Source organism: Channa argus, chromosome 6 (assembly GCF_033026475.1).
Source record: "Channa argus isolate prfri chromosome 6, Channa argus male v1.0, whole genome shotgun sequence".
Taxonomy (NCBI): Eukaryota; Metazoa; Chordata; class Actinopteri; order Anabantiformes; family Channidae; genus Channa; species Channa argus.
This window is the reverse complement of record NC_090202.1, coordinates 23,461,226-23,479,284: the sequence shown is the minus strand read 5'-3', so window position 1 is coordinate 23,479,284 and position 18,059 is coordinate 23,461,226. Positions and strand designations below refer to the sequence as shown.

The window sequence follows — 18,059 nt, the reverse complement described above, 5'->3', positions numbered from 1 at the left end:
AAAGCCTAAGCCTGATCCTACATGTCTTTTAATAAATGTGTGTTTGTGTATCTGAAAATAAGTGGCATTTACCTTGAACTTTAGAAGATCCAGCATGTGAGTGCCTGCACTGAGTAAAGCGTCCACTTTGACAATAAAATCATCTGACATATGCATAAATACTATATACTTGATATGATCACCATACACTGAGCCCCAGAGAAACAACATCCGCCCATTCTAAATGTCCATGTCTTGGTCTTTGGCCTATGGTCTAAAATAAAAAGTCATGTTCAAGAGTCACACATTTAAATTGCCAGAGTGTAATTCATAATTATGCACAATCTAATAACCAATCCTCCAAAGAAGATTGGAGAAATACACTCCGTGTTATCTGCAATTCATAAGAAAGTCAACAGATTTCATAAATAGATTACTTGGATATTGTTGTCTATGTTGTCCAATTATTAATGTGGTATCAGACCTGACAATCCTATAATACCCAGGCAGTAATACACAGTGGTGCCATTTGAGGGGAGAAACACCTAAAGCAACATCGGATCTGCACCACAATGATGATTAATAAAATTGCAAATATTGGTACTTTTCTTAAGTGTCCTTTTTGTGAAATATGACTTTGTTAAAACAAAGTCACTCTCTTTCTCAAATTGGAGATAAACCTTGTCCTTTTTGTCTTTTATACCGGCGATGTCCCAGGTGTAATAGCTGAGCAACATCCATATAAACGTTGATCATTTATTTCAGTACAGGCATGTCAAAATGTGCCCCCAACCCATTCGTTAATGTGGAACAAAAATAAATAAATAAAAATCTAAAATAGCAAAGAATACCAAAAACACTTATTTTCATAAGAAATTATTTCAATGACAAGGCAAGGCAAACACTTATGTATATTTATTCTCAAGGCCTGAACACTATCGCCCTTCAATGCCAAAATATATTTGGAAGACGTCACAACACCCTTTCTCATTTAAGAACTGGTACAGCTGCCCAAGGTCCATGTGATTACCTCTGTTCCCATGGGGGTCAAACATTGCTTCTTCAAAGCCTGTGAATTTGCGCAGTGAGTCTATACTTTTAACAGACCTGCTGTCCTCGCCCTGATGATCAAGGGGAATATCCTCTCTATGTCGAATCATGATCTTCTTCCATGTCAGAACCTTCACTCTGTGAAATGGGAAAAGGTTTAGAAAAATAATACACCTGGCACCTCAGCAGGCTTCGGGCTGTCGCATCAACTGCTAAAAATAACAACACTCAAAGTACCTGGACCAGAACTCCTCGCAGGCAGATTGAGAACCTTCAACACACACAATACCAGGTTTCCCAGGCATGCTAAATCCTGACAGACCAAGCTCCTTGGACCATTCCAAGATGTTCTTCCTCTTCGTCTTGTTGTAGATGTGGTGACTGTAGATCCACAGTCGGCTGAACATTTCCTGCGACCGTGGAGAGGCAGACTCTTTTTTAGGAGCCGGTGATGATGATGATGCACTCCGATTAATGAAGAGCTGGACATTGTCTTTCAGCCAATCCACAGCAGAGAGCACACAAACTTCCCCCTGGCAGTTTTCCATAAGGTATGCATTGAGATCTGCATGCAGCTGTGTCTGTTGAGCCCTGCTGAGACCAACACACCTATGGCACAAGTAAATCATGCTGTAGGAAGGATTCAGACAGGACGGCTTTCCAAAAATGTGTACTAAACAAAGCACAACATGACTATCACTGACATTCAAGAGGTTTGTAGGCTCACTAATTCAAATGCATTATTTTTTGCCCGATACAATATTTTGTAAAAGCAAATTACAAATAATGTTTTATGTTTACCCCAGTTGTAGACATTTAAACCGCTTGGCTGTCCACAACAGGGGATCAGCATCGGCACTGACCGGTCTGTGACTATGCAGCCAGCCAAGTGGTTTAAATGTTGCGGCTGATTTGTTTGTGTATCAACTATAATACTCCTATAATGTGAGATCTGTATTCAAGATTGGTATGGTGACAGGTGTGGTAGTAGTGTCGCCCACTGGCCACCTAATTAAAATGACCAGAAGAAAAAACAGTAACTTATTGTTCAAACGTGTAATACTCACACGTATACTTGTTCAGAGAATACCACAAAAGAGGTCAACACACGTCGTTGCCATTTGGGCAGATTTTATATGAGTTTCTGTGAAATAGATAACTTGCACATGTGGCTTAAGAACAACGCCGCAACAGTAAAACAAATTTGTCATAATCTACCATTAGCCTGTCACTCTCTGTGTGATTTTCAATCATTTCATTTTCACCCTAAATTACATCAGTCACACTGTTGTCCCTGCCTTCTATCGGTGGCTCTTTGCAGTTTAAGCTGCTGTCTATTGCTTCAGGGTTTGTGGAATGAAAGCTATTTCCAGCAAAATGGCAAACTTGAAATGTGTGTGCTTGACTGTCTGCTTGATAAGGACGTTTTATGAAAATGTTACATTATCATAAGCTGTAAAACTGCTGGAAATAATTGGATGTTTCATTCCCAGCTCTCATTCGCACATGACTTTCAAAAGGACAAGCTTGCACATAGAACAGGGCCAAGTCTCTACAGACTTTCCCAAACATTAGATTATAGGGTACGAACACACTGTTGTTGTTGTTTGGGGCGTTAACAATTAAATGAACATTTTATGATCAGATATTGTTGTGATAATTACACTGAGCAGATTTGTTCTCTAAGTTTTGTTTTATATGTGTGAATTCATCACACATCAACAGTGACGAGTGGCTTACCGGACTGTTATCTCTGGTAACACACTGGGATATTCAGACGGATACGCACAGGACAGAATGACGTCCAACTGAGTGGAAAAATACAGAACATAAACAATTTCGGATCAATTTAAAACACGGTGACATACTATGACAGTATTATTAGGTTACCATATACGCGCTCGCTGGGCCCAGTTTCTGTTTGATGAGAAACTGGGGTCCGGAGGGAGGAGGGCTTTCTGTTGACCCTTCCACATAGGCCCTGAGCTCGGCCAGTGCCAGCTGGTCTGTGATCTCCAGCTCCTCTTTGGTGGGAAACATGCTGGTCAGCAGCTCTATTTCTGCAAGCTGAGTCTCAGCCCTCTCCAAGTAAGACATGCTGATAAAGACACACTAAATCTTTACTCGATGTCCACTACATTTAAACATAAAAATCGATTTAAGTGAGCATTTTTGCTACCTGTCATCAGGCTAACAACGTACGCGTGGCATTTTAAGTTGTCAGGGTCAACTCAAATGTTATTCCGGGTTGCTAAAAGTTAGGCAAAATAAAAAAAATACATTGATATTGCGGTGTAATTTAACTACACTAATAATAGTGCCAATCATAATATAGCGTTACGTGTATTAGAAGTGCTAAACCCGAACGCAGCTACAATGGAGTTTGTTTCATCTCGGACTGTTTCAAGCGACGCACACAGGAAACACGATGCCGAGTGGCAAAACCGGTGGCACCGTCGCGTTTTCTTCCTCTGTTGTTTCATTGTGCATGTGTCAACTGAGATTTTCCGACCAAATTAGTAGAATGATTTTTTTTTTTTCGAATTTAAAACTGTGGAGAACATCTCTTACTTGAAGGCTTGTATTTTTTGTTTTAATAAGTAAATCAAGTTTATTATGTCCGGATTAGATCAATCATCCAAACAAAGTCACGTTAAAGGAAAGTGAAAAGTGCCTGAACGTGAGGTAAGTGGATTGGACAGTGAGGATTATCGCAGAGATTGATATCGCTTCCTATTCTTCTCCTGCACTGAATGTACTGGCATTACATTGTTTAATCAGCAGTCTGATCATTTATTTGATTTATATTTGGAGTTATTAGTTAAAGCTGTCGTTACTTCAGTTTGCTGTTGTCTGACTTCCAGTGTCTAACTTTGCTTAAGTGATAATGGGAAAGAAAAGGGCAAAGGAGAAGAGTTCTAGAGAGGACTACGACATTGAACTGTCTGGTAAAGAATATGTCATCAAGTCTATGCCACATGACGACCTGTAGAAAGCATTTTTTTAAATTAAATTAAATTTTTTAAATCCCCATAGCTCCATCCTGCAGGCACATTAAGAAAGGAACAGACCAAACTCTTCTAAAGAAACTTGGTGGGAATTCTGACTGGATAAGATGCCAGGATTGTAATCATGAAGAATATAAAGAAAATATCAGTGACACAATGCCACAACACTCAGAAGAGGAAGAGGAAACGGCACCTGTCTGGATGTGCTTAAAATGCGGCCATAGAGTAGGTTTCTTGGTCCCATCATTCCCATTTTGATGATTCATAAATAGATGTTTTCTTGAATGATTGTATGCATTTATTTTTTACAAGGGATGTGGGCGAAACTCTGAGAACCAGCATGCCATCAAACATTATGAGACTCCTCGTTCTGATCCACATTGCCTGGTGGTCAATTTGGACAGCTGGAGTGTGTGGTGAGTGTGCTGCTGTGGTGTGTAAATCCCAGAGGCATAAGTTGTGTTTGGAATGAGAAATATTTTTTGGATGTGTTTTAACCCTGCAGGTGTTACATGTGTGATGATGAAGTCCAGTACTCCAGAACTGGACATTTGGCTCAGCTGTTGACCAACTTAAAAAAGCAAACTTCTGCAGATCTCATAAAAAGACCACAGAAAAGTATGTATTAATGGGAATGTTATTATCAATGTGTGAGATCTTTTTTTAATCAGAATGCTTTATTGGAGTTATGCGTTTCCATAATCATGCTCACCATGATATGTTTCATTATTTATGAGTGAAAGAGGAAGACAACTTGTTGGAAGCTGAGCAGAAGACAGAGACTGTAAGAGCAGAGGAAAATGATGACAAGGAAAACAAAGAAAACAAGGATCATCAAAAGAGAAATGCTAAGAAGGAGGTGGGGAGTGTTGGGAAATCGCAGAAGGCTAGTAAAACTGACGACAAAGGTGGCGTTGCAGTAAAGGGCCTTAGCAACCTGGGAAACACATGTTTCTTTAATGCAGTTATTCAGGTAAGTTTGTGCTTGATGGGGTTCCACTGTTGAGTTAAAATAGGAGGAGTCATCATTTTTGTCATTATAAATCCTTCTGTTGCATTTTTTTTAGAGCCTTTCTCAAACACAGCTCTTAAAACAGACCATCAACAAAATGACAGAAGAGAAAAGGAGTCTCACCATTGCACCTGTTGCCTCCTCAGACCTGGTGTGTTGTCACCATTCTTTTAATGTTTGCTTTTGACGGGAAATACCTGCTGAATGTACACTTTTACTTACCACGTGCTTTAATTATGATGGCAGGAGCCTATTGTAGTGCAGTTGGACCAACCTGGAGCCCTGACTTTGGCCATGTGTCAACTGCTCAATGAGATCCAGGAGACCAAGAGGAGTGTGATAACACCGCAAGAGTTATTTACTCAAGTTTGTAAGAAGTGAGTGCTGCTACACATTTAGGTGCAGATTAAAATGTTCTGCATAGCATCACTGCATTAAGGTTGTTAATGTTTATCATAACTGCAGAGCCACCAGGTTCAAAGGATTTCAGCAGCAAGATAGCCAGGAGCTGCTTCGCTACCTTCTGGATGGGATGCGAGCTGAGGAGGTCAAAGTAGGGATTCAAAACACATTTCTACATATATCCATAGCAGTATATTACACCAGAATATTTCAGTAAATACATTGCTTATAAGACAGAAGAAATGTTTTGCTGTTGTTTTGTTTAAGCTTTCACAGAAAGCTTCTCCCATAGGTTAGTTAATTTGCAGGGAGTTAAGGTTTTCTAAGAGCAAAATCGGAGCATAAATAGGCTGAAATTGATATCTTGTGAAAATGTCGTACATTTTATATCAGCAATGATTTTATCAGATTTTTTTTTTATCACTTACATTTAAATACTGTTTGTCTTCACAGAGAATAAGTTCAGGGATCACAGAGGTGTTAAAACAATCTAGAAAAAACACAAGTGAAGAGCAGCTGAAAACACTAGTTAAAGGTAAATAAACTTACCTAACTTGTCATGTGAGGGACAAACAAAAATCAATTTTACCCTACTATAGTGTACAATCTTTTTACACCCAATAGTTCAATGTGACCCTCTGACAAAAAGCTCTTTTTTTTTCAGAATATGAGAAAAATGGATTTCCAAAAAACTTTGTCGACCAGGTTTTTGGTGGGGAAATGACAAGCACTATTATGTGCCAGCAGTGTAAAACGGTATGTACTGTGGAGAAATCATCTACCCATCAGGTAGTGTCACGTCAGTGTGATGCTAACTGTCTATTACTTTGCACTTACAGGTGTCTGTAGTCACAGAAATGTTTTTGGATCTTTCCCTTCCTGTTTCTGATGAGGTAAAGCTATTAAGAACTTTTTTTCTAAAAATGTTATATCCCGTTTTGTGTAAGTTACAACAATGTGCCGTTGGGTGCCTACATTTTGCAGGCATATAGGAAGAAGAACCAGAAGAAAGTGGTGCAGAAAACAAGTGAGTCAAGCCTAGATGGCAGAACCAGCCCCGCTTTGACCAATGGAAATGATGACATTCCCACTGGGGCTGGTAGCAAGTACCAGCAGAAGAAGGCCAAGAAGCAGGCAAAGAAGCAAGCAAAGGTACCACATTATATGTATATATTGCTTGAACTTGTGTCTGTGATGAATGAGTGTTAAATCATCCTGCACAGTAAACTACCCTGAATCGTTTCCTGCTCTTTGCTTACAGCATCAAAAGAGGCAGCAGAAATTTGAGAGCAGAGTCTCTTTGGACAGTCTTGCATCTCCAAGTCGCATAGATGATGAAAAGACTGATCCTACTGCAGATGCAAACGATGCGGATAATGCTGACAACGACACACGTGAAGAAGCCCTGCTGACTGAAGAAAATTGTGCTCAAGAGCGTCTTGATACGGTCCAGGCTGAAAAGGAAAAAGAAGGGCCTGAGGATGTTTTGCTTGACTGCAACTCATCAGCTACATCTTCAGTCAGCAACCGTTTTACTGTCTTATCAGAGGAGCAGCACTCAAAGGACAGCATCCTAGATGAGGACAAAATACTTGACATAGAACAGGAAGGCGAAGAGGACACACAGCTTGTGAATGAAATGGAGAAAGTAACTCTCAATGATGCCTTCATAGAAGACTCTGATTCAATGGAACAAGGCATGGAGATTGAGGATGAACCATCGGAGGCAAAAGAGTATACTGTAGTAAATCAGGATCCAGAGCTGGCCTTCCACACCCTGGCTACCAGAATTCCCCCTGACAAACAAGAATGTTCAGTACAGTCGTGTCTGTTTCAGTTCACAGAGGTTGAGATGCTCACCCAGAACAACAGCCTGTTGTGTGTCACCTGCACCAAACGGCAGCAGAGCAAAGACAAAGCTGGAGGTATTTTGGCTTTGTTTCCATAATCAACATTTTTCACAGTACACTTCACAAATAAGGCAAAATACACTGTCAAATTGTCAAACAAGATTTGCTTTTCTCAAAGGCACCCAATTTTTTATTTTCAGATCAGTAAAGTCCATCATCTTTATTTATGCCTTATTTAGGATCCAAGAAGAATATCTACACTGATGCCTTGAAGCAAATGCTCGTCTCATCACCCCCACCAGTGCTTACCCTTCACTTGAAAAGATTTCAACAGGTAAGACAGGAAAAATGTAGAATTTGTATATCTTTGACCCAGCTGACAAGCTGTTTTTACTATTTACATAGAAAGGTGACATGATGTTTTATCTTTTGTAAGGAATGGAAAGACATTGTTTTTTTGAAATTTTAATAAAATCACTTGTTTTCCTCTAGAATGGATACAGTATCTGTAAGGTGAACAGGCATGTCCAGTTTCCCTTGATCCTTGATCTAGCTCCTTTCTGTGCGGTTAATTGCAAGGTAAACAGCAAAATATATCAGTACTCTTATATTAGACGTTTGTTTACTCTGAGCACTAACAGAAAGTTGATGTCTGAACAGAACGTGACGGAGGGAGATGCTCAGATTTTGTACAGTTTGTATGGTATCGTAGAGCATAGTGGCACAATGAGGTCGGGTCATTACACAGCTTATGTCAAAGTACGACCTGAGTGCCCTAAACCCTCATCTAATGGACTTACAGCAGAAGGTGAGCATGCTCAGGTGTGACAACCAATACAAGAATAAGTCAATATTTCAAGTATGCCCAGTAAATAATTACTTTCCTTCAGGAAATGCAGAACCACCCAGAGGATCCTGGTTCCATATCAGTGACACAAGCGTTCAGCCAGTGAGTGAGAATAAGGTCCAGAGTTGCCAAGCCTACCTCCTCTTCTATGAAAGAATCATCTAAATGAACAGTGACTCACTACTCAGGAAATCCACTCAAACCAATCTGCTGCTGGTGCTTCTTCATCTCCACATTATGCAGGACCTCAAAAGGTGGACCAACCTCGCCCTGTATTTCAGTTACTCGGAGTGGGCTGTGATAAAAGTGATTATATTCCAAGGACCTTCGATGGTTTTGACAATGGTGTAACTCAAGAGTGTCTGGAATTAAACAGGATTGCTGCTTGTTTCAAACACATGAGCAAATTGTCAAGGGTGAAATGAAGATGGACGTATAACTGGCTCAATCACTTTGAGTATATACATTTAATATTGCAAAAAGTAATTTGTAAAAATAAATTTATATGCATTTTTTATATTAATTGTCATGTAATGAAATGCTTCAAAATGAGGAAAACTTTCTCCTGTCTTGATTTGCTGATGACTTGCTGACTCTCCCACCGAGCATGCGCACTGAGCGCAAAGCGTTTTTCCTGGTCCAAGTTGTCATATGACAAGAGGAAAGTCTGGTTCCGGATGGACACGGCCGCTTCTAACGTTACGAAAGAGTTGCCTGTGGCAGTGTTACGTAGCTGACATGGCAGGTCGGTGAACATTTGCCTTAAAATGAGCGTTTCAAAATGAATCTTTCGGGAGCGGTCGGGCTTCCCCCCTAACGTTACAGCAGGCATCAGGATGCGTTCGCTCGGCACAGCCGTTGCTAACGGTGTAGCCTAGCACGGCGCTTTTGCGTTCGGGTCAGATTTTAGCCGTCGGTTCGACGAGTTAGTATTAAGACAATGTTGTCCGCTGTTAGCAGCGCAACGTCTTAGTTAAGTATATTTTTGAGCAGAGTCCCTCTAACAGGCCCTTTGTTGGCTAACTCGGCTTAACATGAGTCAGCATTTCAAACTTCCCCAAGTTAAAGTTAAAAAGAAATCGCCCAGTTTGCGAAAAGCTGACTGGTAACATTTGCCAAACTCCTGCCGGATAAGCTTATTCGATACCCCGCTGTACCGTTACACTAGGTTACACTAGATACTGAGTATAGATGAATCCGCCAACGTAATTACTCAATATGACATTTGCATAAGTCAGACAAATGCATTGGAGCCAACATTCCCTAGTGAAAGTGTAACGTAAACTAATATTTACTGTTTTTAAGAAATTACATCACATTCGTGTAATTTCGCTTCTGAATGAGGAGGTTAACTTGCACAAAGCTATAAAGTGGTTTACTTTGCTGTCCTGTGCGCTTTACTACGGAGACTAAAATTAAAAAATAAATAAATAAAGTTGCATTTGCAGCTGTCTTAATTTTATAAACCTCATTTGATGCCTCATTTAGAATGTTGCTCCATACTGTAAAGCATCAACCACACAATGAAAATGTGTTTTGGGATTATTATTTAAATAATTTGATGTACAGTATAAAATGTCAGCAACCTGTCACAAATGCCAATCACTTAGTCCAATCAACTACTGGATACAGGCTAAACAAAACCAGAGAGTATTCACACCTGAGAAGGAAGAACCTTTTGAATTTTTTCAATTTCACTTTTAAAAATGTAACTTTAACATTGATTAGTCATTGCACCTAGAACCCACATTGGTGTATTTTCATAGTGTTGTGATTGTGATGCTTTTTGCCCCCCCCTCACAGAATGAGCACATAAAAACCATGTCCCTCCAAGCTCTACACACATCAGTGTTCACATTTCAGTCTGCGGTACACAGTGCCCATGTTCTCCAGTGTCTGAATGACCAGAGGCAGCGGGATGTCCTGTGTGATGTGACGGTGGTGGTAGAAAACAGCAGTTTCAGAGCCCACTGCTCTGTCTTGGCTTCCTGCAGTGAATACTTTAATAGTAGGGTTACCAGCGTCACTAAACAGAATTCCATCATCACCTTACCTAAGGAGGTCAGTATCCTGTTGTTCGGCTGATTTTCTTTTTTTTTTCCCTTCCTTCCTTGTTTTTCTTTTAATGAATTTACTTTAGTTACCATTTCACCAGTATGTGTTTATATATATATATAAATGTATGACTTATCAGATTTCGCCGTGTTTGCCGTGTTTCCTACTAGCATGAGTTTTATCAACTATCAACTCAACTATTTTCCATATGTCTCCTCCCCCCACAGGTGACTGTGGAGGGGTTTGAACCTTTGCTTCAATTTGCCTACACATCAAAACTGCTCTTCACCAAAGAAAACATTTATGCCATTCACAGCAGTGCTAAGTTCCTAGGATTTCACAACTTGGAGACAGCATGTTTTGATTTCCTCCTTCCCAAGTTTTATGAGGGCAAAAGAACCTCAGGGGTGGTCAGGCGTGATTCCGGTACCAGTTTTGGCTCCAGCATCGAGAGCAGCCAACCACAATCATTTGAGTCACACAGCTCACTGCCTTCAGCAGGTCATGAACAAGCAGACCTCCCATCACAGTGTCCCCAGAGTGTGCAGGGGCAGACGACCAAACAGGAAGCACACTTCTGTTTGGAGAACAGGGGTCCACAAATGGCCCCCTTAACTCTCGAGCTAACAACCATTGGTGCGTGCCCCATGTTGTCTTTGCCATGCCCGGAATCCGAAAAAACAGATGATCCCTCTCAGTTCTCCGAAAGAGACATTTTAGAGATTGAAGATGCGTGTAATGAGAGTGAGTTGAATTTGGCAGGTTGTGGTTTAGCCTGTGAGCTGTCCACCCCAGGGGATCCGAAGTTGCCAGAAGTTATTAAACCAGCAGGCAGAAATGCTACACAGACTGTTGATACACTTGGTGCTGAAACTAACTATAACTCTGGTTCATGTCCACTGAGCACACCAAGGGTGGAGGAGCCTGAGTTATTAGAGCAGAGTGAAACTGGCAGTGAACAGAGAATTTCAGTTGATCTCTCAGATACAACGTTGACTCCTCTAAGCAACAACGAGGGATTTTCACAGAGGAGCAGCGTGGAGAGGGAGGTGGCTGAACATTTAGCAAAGGGATTTTGGTCTGACTTATGCCATTCTCCGACTCAGTCGCCTCCACTGGATCACATAGAAAAAAACAGTCTGCCAAAATCCTCAGACTTTCATTGGCTTAAGCAGCTGGACCTGAGTTCTAGTGCTGGGGACTGTCCATTCCTCAGGGACCTTGGGACAGGTGATGACCCGGTTCACCACTCTGACAGTCAGTCCCAATCAGAGAAGAGCCCGTACATGTCGTCCTCACTTAACTCTGGGGATGACTCAGACCTGGACACGGATGGAGACACTGAGGCCAACAAAAAAAGAGCAGCAGAGGTCATTGTTTCACAGCTGATGTTTGGTTCCTGATGGTTCAGGATATTACGTAAAATGAATCTAACTGTTAAACTGTGTATTCTACAGATTCAGCTCCCTTTCCCCGTGGAGCAGATCTCAGCGCTGAGCCGGAGTGCCTTCCAACAGCTTCTAAGACAAAACAACCTGACCCAGGATCAGTTGGAGTTTGTCCATGACGTCCGTCGCCGAAGTAAAAACCGTGTGGCTGCACAGCGCTGCAGAAAAAGAAAACTTGACAGCATACAGCAGCTAGAAAGTGAAATTAAAAAATTAGTAAGTTTTCCTTAATATATCCAGTATTCTCAGCATGTTGTCTGGAAGACTTTGCTTTATTAGTTTTGTTAGCATGTTTTTTGTCAATGAAATAAGAAAACTCTTTATTCTAAAAAAAACTTGGTTATAATTTATAAGACAAGGGAGATGCTGCAACAAAACGATAAAGATGAGGAAAAGGAACACAAAGTTTCACATTGCCAGGCAACAATGACACTCAGCTTGTCATGAGTATGTGAATTTACTTTTTGTAAACATAAAATACAATAATACAACTTAAAAATACTGATTATTAAATGAAATACAACCACATTTCAGCAGACAGCCTGACAGTTTGTATTATGTCATCTTTAGAACAGAAATGATAACTGTAGAAAACAATATACTACTAAAACAAGCAAACGGTATAACAGAAAAGAAGAGGTTCTGTTTAAATTTTTAGTCCAGCTTCTTTCAGATCTGAGATATAATTTTTTTAAAAAGTAGCATTAATGGGATAGTTTGAGTCTTGGTCGCTAAAACTGCTTTTCACCGTGTCTGCACTGTAAGATGGCAACACTGTACAGCCCTCATTAAACGGAAACAAATGCTGTTTGTCTAAAACTCGTATTAAACTTCAGTGATCTTCCCCCTGAGAGATCCTGAAAGGAGCAAGAAAATTCCAAATCTGACACAACTATTACTTTGTGCTGCATTCTTTTATTAACTCTGTATTTAGTAAGTAAAATGCCCGGTGGGTTTTATCCCTCCTCTGCAGCTCAGGACATCAGATAATGTATATATATTGAGAATAGACATTGTAGACACTGTAGCTTAACAACAGTACAGTTTTATACGAGTCTCAAGTGGATTTTCTAGCGCATTCTTTTAGGCAGAACAAGGGCAGTTGCATTCTGATAGACAACATTCAGAGACACTGAGGAAGCAGAAAAAGTTTAGGCGACCTGAGGGAGGCTCAGTACGTGGCTTAAGTATCACTCAAGTTTCTACTATGACCAGGTAGAAAAATTATAAACTATTCTTTTAACCAAAGTCAACTCCCCTACACAGGATGCAGAGTTGCACCTGACACTGCATAAGCAACCGACTCTCTGCCTTAGCATCAGAGATCATATTTTTCCTAGCATATAGTTTATGATGGGTTTTTTTTACTGTGTGATTGAAATGGTAGTGATGCAAAAAAAATAAAATAAACACACTCTCAAGTCAAATTACAGTAAAAACAAAAAACTCAAAAAAAGGGCAAGCATACACAAAACTTCAGTAACAAGTAATTACTTCTTGTCCAAAAAGACAAAAGCACGTGAAATGTGAAAGTGAGGGAACCTTTTTTTCCTTTCTACAGAAAACTGAGAAAGAGCGGCTTCTGCAGGAGCGAAGTGAGCTGGAGCAAAACCTGGAGGAGACGCGACAGAATCTATGTGGGTTATGTAAGAGTGTCAGCGTTGAGTCTGGCTCTCATCAGGAGCACTTGCAGCTTCTTGAAAAGCTGTCCCCACTCGAGCTTTCCATCTCCTTACCTAACCTGGACAGTAAAGATGCAGATTCTCAGATCTCTGTTGAAATGGTAAGTTGCCCTTTGGTGTGTGACCCCAGCAGACCACCTGCAGATGCAGTTCAGCTCACTGCACCAGAGGCCAGCATGCAGACTGAGGAGGCAGGTTCACCTCAGAGCTGTCCTGTTACGGCATCTCTGTTAAGTGCATGACCCGTTGTCATTTCTTATCCTGCTGGGGCATAAGGTGGACACTGAACTTTCAGCATATACTGTAATCCCCCTTTGGGACAGACCTGGTTTCTAGTGAATAATGTGCTTCACTGAATAATGTCCTGATCTTAAATTGACATAGAATATTTCTTTGTTTTTCTTTGCTGTATTTTTAATATACATTTCACTGTTGGAAACACAGAATCCAGTATTCCTTCTTTTGAAGATGCAGACAATTTTCAGGTCATTTCCAAACATTTCCAAGTTTAAATTAGGATGGTGATTCTTTAAGTTTGCTTTCTCAGGGAAACTCATAACCTGACAGTGGCTTTGATGGTTAAACTTGCTTTGCACGTCCCCCCCACTCACATACTCACAGACTAAAAGTTTAGTCATTTACATGGCTTTCATTTTAATCTAACTTGTCTATGTTACTATAATTTTAACACGTACTGTATTGTTTCACCACTGTGGTGGTTTTTTAAATAAATCTGCACAGAACTAACAAAACTTAAACAGAAGATTTTAAGGAAATGTTGCTTCCTATTAACATTATTTGATTGCCAATGCAGTTGGAATACTTGTCAGCTTGTCCTGCTATTTGAGGAGTGCTTCCAGTATTTTTTAAAGTGTTATAGGAAACATAATAAATTATGTTGTTCATAACGTGCCTTATCCAGGAAGATAATGGCAATCTTCGTATATCCTTGTGTTAAGCAGTGTTGCACATATTGCAGAGCCCATTTGAAGCATTCTCCTACATTTAGGTCTCTCTGCATGTTGAGTAGTTTTTATGAAATGCTTTCATGAATTATATATTAAATAAACAACTTTTTTTGCCATTTAGTATTTTATTTCCATTCCGTATGTGTAACAATGGTGAATTTTTTTTTTTTTTGATTCACAATACCATGAATTGTCCAGCAGGTGGAAGTACAACCCTATTTCCCATAAACCCCGCTGACTCTTAATAATTCAGTAATTGAATTACTTTTTAACAGTTTGAACTGTTTCTTCTGCCTTTTTTCTTTTTTTTCCCCCCTAGGGGACAAGTATTTCTCTCAGATATCATCATACAAGATTAAGATTAGAAGTTGTTAAAGTTTCATGAACTTTGTTAAACAAATTTGAAGCAACATGTATAGTTTAAGTCATGTGGACAAGTCATAATCAACAAAATCAAAGAAAATACAAAATTTAAATTAATTTTAACATAGTCTACAAAACTATTAGATTTATTTGTTCTAGAATAGGCAACTGCTGAGAATCTTTACTATAGAGAATCATTAGACAAAGTGTGGTAACAGTGTTGTAATTGTTATGGCCTGTATTTGGATTATAGGCAGCAGATATTTATTGCCCAATTATAAAAGGAACAAAAAAAATGTCTACATTTGCGGGTCCATATGTCGATGTTGCAGCAGACATTTTACTGAGAGGTGGGTAGAGTTGACTGGCAGGTTGGCTTTTTTGTGGTAAAGCCAAGTGTAACACAGAAATACATAAAATAAACCACAAATGTACAAGACAGAATATGTTGTGATGCATTCATCTGTCTGGGGTCGTTCTGAAAATAATGACCCTCTTGCATAACAGCAACCTAACCTAGTTTTTACAAAGATCACATGTTGTTTTTAGCACAGTGGTACCAAACTCACTTTAGATCAAAGTAGAAGAAACACCGAAATAATTGCTGTGAAGAGATGCTCAGTTTTTAATGATTAGCCATCTTCCTCACTAGCGTTTTAGCGTATGTGCGTAATGTGTAGCACTGTAACGTCATTAAATGGACACATGCTTCAAAGGCCAATAACTGTATGATTACAAATGAACTTTATTGGTGGTTAACTGTGTCTTTAGGCTTGTTTGTGGTCTTGGTGTTAATAGACATTCGTTAAGATTTAAAGTAATTCTATTTCTCAAACATTTACAAAACCCCTGTTCACCTGGATTGGAGAAGATCTTGAAACAGCTGTGAGAAGGCTCTTTTATGATTAAAGAAGCAATGTTGTTGAGATGTTTTGGTCTTCGGATATGAATTTTCTTACCTCTCTAGGTCTGGACAGTACTTTTATTGTTGTTTTGTGTTCTTTAATATAGCTAGTGTAGCACTTGGGAACAATGAAAGAAAAAAGCAATCTCACAGTGTTTTCCTCAGAACACACTTCTCAAGGTTAAAGTGGTAATTACACCAGAAGCCTGAAGCAACTAATAACACTTGTACCTGTCTTTGAAAAGCTGAATTACGCGCACACAAACACACTCACGCTGAGGTCGACAAGTGGTGTTGCATCTAAAAGTCAAAAGGATTAGATGATGATAATGCCACAGACATCAGATATCATCTCCATGTGCTGCCATGAAACCCATCCTGTAGAAAATCCCCAACTTGATGCTCGTCAAAACTGGCATCACCTTCAAATATCAAAGCGCTCTGGAGCATTATGATTTGGGCCCATCTCCGAATTCCTCCTTTAAAAATGAGAATTCTTTCATTTTTCTTGCACGTTTCCGATTTTGGAGCATCGTAGCACAAAAGTAAGATGATCCTCTTTTGCAAGCTACACAGGATGAGAGACTTGATTTGAGGAGGAAGCAGCTGTGCAGCATGGCAAGGTCAGAGGCCCATAATCCGCGGCCTCATTCATGCGAGATTAAAAACCTGCTCTGAGTTCTGATTAAGAACCCAGGGTTAGAAGATTAAAGACCAGTGAACAAAATGAAAGCAGTTTAAGTCCAATCCTGGAATTCATCAGAATACCAAAACCCTATACTGTCATTACAACGTGAGATTAATGCAAGCCCCCTTGAACTCTGTATCGGTCTTGATATATCTTCTGTGTCAGAGCCTATATTTCTTTTTTCCTGATAAATTCTCGATGAAGTTCTTTTACTTCTGTTGTGTGATTTCTCTCTGCAGAAGTCTTTCCGTCATGCAATACATGTGTTTCATTTCTGTCAGAGGGGGTTTGTATGTCCCTGTACCTTCCTTTTACAATGACTCAATTCAATGTCCGCTGATTGACTCCACAATACTTGGGTAGCAAGGATTAGGAAACCGGAGGCAATGGAGAAAAACAAGGATTAGAATTGAAAACATCTGGAAGTTAGTTTGTTGCAAAATTGCTAAACCAGAGCCTATAAATGCTAATGACAAACACTTATTTTATGTGGCCTGAATGGAGCTGACGATTTTTAGTGCCACAAATACAACAACTTTTCCATATCCACGTTCATTTTGAGACAAACAGGAAATGCCAGTTAGCTTTCTGATTCATTCTTATTTTCAGAGGTGGCTGAAGAACACAAACCTAAAAAAAATAATCCATCCACCTCAAAGTCCCCACTTAAAATTCTTTACTCAAGTTGAAGTATGATGAACATGCTCTAAAATGTACTTGAACTTTATTTATGCCATTATAGCATAAATGTACCAATGTAGTCCAGATGCAGTTGTTACTGCAGTTGTTACTTACATACTTTCCCCAAAGTCTGGGGAAAGTATGACAAAGACATTTCCTATTAATTAGTTAAAATAAATAAAAGTTAATGATTTCTGTTGCCTGTTCACTTGGTGTGGTACAAACTCAGCAACTGGTAACAGTTGGGGTTTTCCACTCACGTACTAACAAGTGGTTAATCCTGTACTTTAGTTTTTTGTACATTTCTTTCTGAATTGTCGTAGATTACAAGTTACCTCGAAACTGTTCTTGAATGTCACACTGCGTGCGTCACATACTGACTCATAAGGACACTATAGGATGTGGTAGGCTTTGACACATCCTGTGTAGATTGATTTTGAGCTTCATGGTACAGCCACTGTAGCTTGATTCCCAAATGGTGCATATTGTAACTTCATGTACAGTAATTCACTTCCTTTAAGTCTGTACTTGCAAAAGAACTAAGGAGTGAAATTTCTTTAGAAGAGGTCAAAATCCTTGACTTGTACTGCACATTCAGCTGATTACGTGGTGCAGTCATTATGAACTTCATTTTCAGGGTAGTGCAGAGAAGCAGGCTATATCCTATTGATAGGATTATTCGAACCAGGACCATAATACTGTAAGCTCTCAGAGAAATGAGAGAAACCAGAGGAAATGCCGACTCCAGCTACCTAGCAACCTGGTCAGCCATTGTCACATTAATGGACCGGTGATTGTAGGGTGACAGATTACATGCTTGTCGTAAGAGTCCTCCCTGTGTTGCGTTTGTAACGCCAGCAGCACAAGTAGAAGTGCCTTTAAGGACAAGAACCATCTTGTATGTACCACTATTTACCAAGTCATGGGACTGTCAGGATTGATTAGTGTCACGAGCCAAGTGAAAAGGCAAAACGATGCCTGCAATTATTCCAAGTGCGTTGGTTTTTAATTATCTTCGCTGTTGTGAGAGTTTGATTAATATTAAGTAGTTTTTTGTTTGTTTTTTTCAGCTTAACAGTGCAGAAACAAATCCGGAAGTTTAAAGAAAGCCATCATGCAGTC

The 18,059-nt window shown here is 39.7% G+C and overlaps 3 protein-coding genes across 11 annotated transcripts; 2 read left to right on the top strand and 1 right to left on the bottom strand.

Moving 5' to 3' along the window:
• Window positions 1-879: 879 nt before the first annotated feature.
• Window positions 880-3,417, bottom strand: rwdd2b (RWD domain containing 2B). 2 transcript variants are annotated; one of them, XM_067506702.1, is made up of 5 exons: window positions 3,209-3,417; window positions 2,920-3,127; window positions 2,770-2,837; window positions 1,267-1,638; window positions 880-1,167 (listed from the first exon to the last, which is right to left on the bottom strand). In XM_067506702.1, exons 2-5 carry the CDS (start codon window positions 3,124-3,126, stop codon window positions 915-917), a joined length of 900 nt encoding a protein of 299 aa, XP_067362803.1. In that variant the 5' UTR covers window position 3,127; window positions 3,209-3,417; the 3' UTR covers window positions 880-914. The 2 variants fall into 2 exon arrangements, with proteins under 2 accessions (XP_067362803.1, XP_067362802.1); XM_067506701.1 differs by having other exon boundaries at window positions 2,920-3,417.
• usp16 (ubiquitin specific peptidase 16) lies at window positions 2,976-8,665 on the top strand. 7 transcript variants are annotated; one of them, XM_067506695.1, is made up of 18 exons: window positions 2,976-3,117; window positions 3,912-3,977; window positions 4,066-4,262; window positions 4,350-4,453; window positions 4,543-4,655; window positions 4,775-5,010; window positions 5,105-5,200; window positions 5,296-5,426; window positions 5,515-5,602; window positions 5,905-5,986; window positions 6,116-6,207; window positions 6,291-6,344; window positions 6,436-6,603; window positions 6,713-7,376; window positions 7,541-7,635; window positions 7,794-7,880; window positions 7,962-8,109; window positions 8,192-8,665. In XM_067506695.1, coding segments are annotated over exons 1-18 (2,544 nt in total). In that variant the 5' UTR covers window positions 2,976-3,116; the 3' UTR covers window positions 8,314-8,665. The 7 variants fall into 7 exon arrangements, with proteins under 7 accessions (XP_067362796.1, XP_067362795.1, XP_067362791.1 ...); XM_067506693.1 differs by adding an exon at window positions 3,659-3,714 and having other exon boundaries at window positions 3,101-3,117; window positions 4,543-4,656; window positions 4,773-5,010; window positions 7,794-8,109; window positions 8,201-8,665; XM_067506691.1 differs by adding an exon at window positions 3,659-3,714 and having other exon boundaries at window positions 3,103-3,117; window positions 3,894-3,977; window positions 4,543-4,656; ... (1 more) ...; window positions 7,794-8,109; window positions 8,201-8,665.
• Window positions 8,666-8,751: 86 nt separating this feature from the next.
• LOC137128529 (transcription regulator protein BACH1-like) lies at window positions 8,752-14,435 on the top strand. 2 transcript variants are annotated; one of them, XM_067506699.1, is made up of 5 exons: window positions 8,752-8,893; window positions 9,952-10,209; window positions 10,431-11,573; window positions 11,661-11,867; window positions 13,213-14,435. In XM_067506699.1, the coding sequence occupies exons 2-5, from the start codon at window positions 9,970-9,972 to the stop codon at window positions 13,573-13,575; spliced, it is 1,953 nt and encodes a 650-aa protein (XP_067362800.1). In that variant the 5' UTR covers window positions 8,752-8,893; window positions 9,952-9,969; the 3' UTR covers window positions 13,576-14,435. The 2 variants fall into 2 exon arrangements, with proteins under 2 accessions (XP_067362800.1, XP_067362799.1); XM_067506698.1 differs by lacking the exon at window positions 8,752-8,893 and having other exon boundaries at window positions 8,900-10,209.
• The last annotated feature ends 3,624 nt before the right edge of the window (window positions 14,436-18,059 follow it).

Bases quoted from the DNA above. Each gene is read 5' to 3' on its own strand.
- usp16 (XM_067506690.1), top strand. The intron at 7,636-7,793 runs GTAAGACAGGAA...GTTTTCCTCTAG, and splicing joins ACTTGAAAAGATTTCAACAG to AATGGATACAGTATCTGTAA. The intron at 8,110-8,200 runs GTGAGCATGCTC...CAGGAAATGCAG, and splicing joins TAATGGACTTACAGCAGAAG to AACCACCCAGAGGATCCTGG.
- rwdd2b (XM_067506701.1), bottom strand. From the start codon at position 3,126: ATGTCTTACTTGGAGAGGGCTGAGACTCAGCTTGCAGAAATAGAGCTG. The intron at 1,639-2,769 runs GTAAGCCACTCG...CTTGTGCCATAG, and splicing joins TTACCAGAGATAACAGTCCG to GTGTGTTGGTCTCAGCAGGG. The intron at 1,168-1,266 runs GTACTTTGAGTG...CCCATTTCACAG, and splicing joins TGCGAGGAGTTCTGGTCCAG to AGTGAAGGTTCTGACATGGA.
- LOC137128529 (XM_067506698.1), top strand. From the start codon at position 9,928: ATGCTTTTTGCCCCCCCCTCACAGAATGAGCACATAAAAACCATGTCC. The intron at 10,210-10,430 runs GTCAGTATCCTG...CTCCCCCCACAG, and splicing joins TCATCACCTTACCTAAGGAG to GTGACTGTGGAGGGGTTTGA. The intron at 11,868-13,212 runs GTAAGTTTTCCT...TCCTTTCTACAG, and splicing joins AAAGTGAAATTAAAAAATTA to AAAACTGAGAAAGAGCGGCT.